The 2918-nt window shown below is 35.8% G+C and overlaps 1 protein-coding gene across 1 annotated transcript in view; it reads left to right on the top strand.

Moving 5' to 3' along the window:
* The first annotated feature begins 713 nt into the window (after nucleotides 1-713).
* Nucleotides 714-2918, top strand: part of LOC107675796 (thioredoxin-like protein 1) — a 9070-nt gene continuing 6865 nt past the window's right edge. The window contains exons 1-3 of the mRNA XM_016470261.1: nucleotides 714-953; nucleotides 1888-1984; nucleotides 2624-2797. Of these exons, the coding sequence (XP_016325747.1) occupies nucleotides 856-953; nucleotides 1888-1984; nucleotides 2624-2797 (369 nt within the window). The 5' untranslated portion in view covers nucleotides 714-855. The remainder of the gene's footprint in view (nucleotides 954-1887; nucleotides 1985-2623; nucleotides 2798-2918) is intronic.

Raw genomic sequence — 2918 nt, 5'->3', positions numbered from 1 at the left:
GGGAACGTTTCATATTCATAAAATATATATATAAAAAAAAAATATATATATATATATTTTTTTGTTTTGTTTCTAAGCTTTGTTAGCTCCTTATTCTTCTTAGAGGCCACATTGAACCTCCTTTTTTGTGCTTTCTTCTCTGACAAAAACAAAACAAAAAACATACAGGTAAATAAGCAAACCTAAAAATAGTTTATGCTTTGAACGTTTTATATATAAAGTCAGTTTTATATATTTTTTTATTTTTTACATTGCATACTGTTTTATTGCAGAGAAACACATAAACATCCTAATTATGCACATTTTTAATAGATCAGCCAATGCAATGGCAACGTGGAAGAAAAAAAATAATAAAAAATGTTTGTTCTGGAATAGAAGAAAAATAGGATATATTATCCTATGTGTTATTTTAGTTTCGTTTATTTAGTTTACTTTTGTATTTGTAGTCCACCCAGTTTTTGAGTGCGCTTGTTCATTTAAATGGTACCTTTATACCATAATAATATTGCAAATCATTTTAATAAAAAAACATGAATAAAACATTACAAATACGATAATAAATAAAAACATAAAATACGCTCACGACAGTTGCTTTGCGACAGCTCATGAATGGTTCCTGTGATGACGCTCCCAGGTACCGCCCCTTTTGACGAAAGCAGGCTGGTTGACCAATCACAAACGGGAAGTGTCGTCTGTGATTGGTCAGCCCCACTACCCTCGTCATCACTACACAGGAAGTGTGTTCCGGGAGAAGCGTCGTGCCGCGCCGAGCTTTTCAGTGATTTTGGATCAATCTGAGCGATTAGAAGCGATTAATAGCGCTACTCAGCGACTCGTTCCGCGTGTGTTTGAGTCATGGTCGGGGTGAAGGTGATCGGGAATGACTCAGAGTTCCAGGCGGAGCTGAGCGGCGCCGGATGCAGGCTGACTGTGGTGAAGTTCACCATGAGCGGGTGAGTGAGTGTGTGTGAGGCCGCTGCAGCCGAACCGAGAAAACACACACACACACACACACACACACACACACACACACACACTCACACACACACACACACACACACACACTCTCGCTCACACACACACACACACTCTCTCTCTCGCACACACACACACACACACACACACACACTCTCGCGCACACACACACTTACAGAAAGTACCGTGTTTACCCTGTGTTTTGGTGCACTGAACCGTTCCGACTTGTAATATTTACTACACAAACAATTGAAATATTAAGTTATTATAATTTATCATCACATGCACATGTTGGTTAATGGTCACATGACATGCAGGTAAACACAAAATATTTAAATAATTTAGTAAGTGTTTGATTTTGATTTGTTTTTATTTTAAAAGTATTTTAATCATTTATAATTATTAAAGAATAATGAATTCATGGTTATTTATTATTTATAAGTATTTGTTTATTATAATTTAGCATTTTGTGATTTATTTATTATTATTTAGTATTATTATTATTATTATTAAAATGATCAGATTGAGTTTTATGTGTATAACTGCTCCAACTAATATTTAGGAGGAGGAAGTTCCTTTTTAAATGAATTAAATGAATTTTTACTGTAATTTTAGTGTCTAGAGATGCTGTTTTCAGTTCATTTGTGTTCAGTTCATATGTGCGGTCATTTTTAATCAAACACAGTTTTTACGAGAACGAATCGTCCTAATTCTTGGCCTGAGATCCACTGTTTACTGTATACATACTACTGTAGTCTTTCTACTTCCAGATTTCACATTTAATTCAATGTTTCTTGCCGTTTCTTTGTAATTATACATAGCAAATGATTTCCACACATTGTTTTTCTGTGTGTGTGTGTGTGTGTGTGTGTGTGTGTGTGTGTGTGTTGTCTGATGTTTTTCTCTGTCCAGCTGTCGTCCTTGTGTCAGAATAGCTCCAGCGTTCAACATGTTGAGCAACAAATATCCTCAGGTTGTGTTTCTGGAAGTCGACGTCCATGTTTGTCAGGTGAGAGAGCGCTTGTTATTCAACGTTTGACAAATTCGTGCTATTCCAAGATAATTGGAATATTCATGCTATTCCAAATTCATGCTATTCCATAATTTGGAAAATAAGATCAGATCACTGAGGCCTACAATCAATCAGTTCTGAAAAGAAACACAAAACCTGTGCTGCCTGAAAGAAAACAAGTTGATAAAAAGATTGAATCCAACATTTGTTAATGAGAGATTTACACTATTTTTTGTAAAAAAAAATACACTGAACATTTTTGTACACTAAAATACAAAAATTATGATTATTTTTAATAAATTCAGAAAGTTTTAGTCCAGTGCGATAACTAGTAAGAAAAAAAAATCCTCTGTGTGTGTTAAAATTACTGGGAAAAAACTTTTTTATTTCAGCTAGTTGCCAAAAAGACATTTCTCATTTTCATTCAGTTTAACTGGATGCTCTAAAATAACTAAAACTGAAAACTCTATAGACATATTTAAAAAACAAAACAAAAAAAACTAATTAACATGAGGAAAACACACAACTTAAACTGGATGAAAACGGAAAAGGAAGAAATAAGAACAAACTAAAAACTCTAATAGTATCTCAGTGATGCTGAAATAAAGTAACGATGTTTTATTTTCCATCTCTTAGGCAACAGCTGCAGCCAATAACATCTCAGCGACGCCGACGTTCCTGTTCTTCCGAAACAAAGTGCGTTTGGACCAGTATCAGGGCGCGGATGCTTCGGGTCTGGAGGAGAAGATCAAGCAGCACGTGGAGAACGATCCCGGGAGCAACGAGGACTCGGATATTCCCAAAGGATATGTGAGTGTGTTTGTGAGTGAGTGTGTCCTGTGTGTGTGTGTGTGTGAGTGAGTGTGAGTGAGTGTGAGTGAGAGTGAGTGAGTGAGAGTGTGAGTGAGAGTGAGAGTGTGAGTGAGTGAGT

The sequence above is a fragment of the Sinocyclocheilus anshuiensis genome, unplaced genomic scaffold (assembly GCF_001515605.1).
Source record: "Sinocyclocheilus anshuiensis isolate Anshui unplaced genomic scaffold, SAMN03320099.WGS_v1.1 scaffold708, whole genome shotgun sequence".
In the NCBI taxonomy this organism is placed as follows: domain Eukaryota; kingdom Metazoa; phylum Chordata; class Actinopteri; order Cypriniformes; family Cyprinidae; genus Sinocyclocheilus; species Sinocyclocheilus anshuiensis.
The sequence above is the reverse complement of the archived record's forward strand: the minus strand, read 5'-3'. Positions and strand labels throughout refer to the sequence as shown.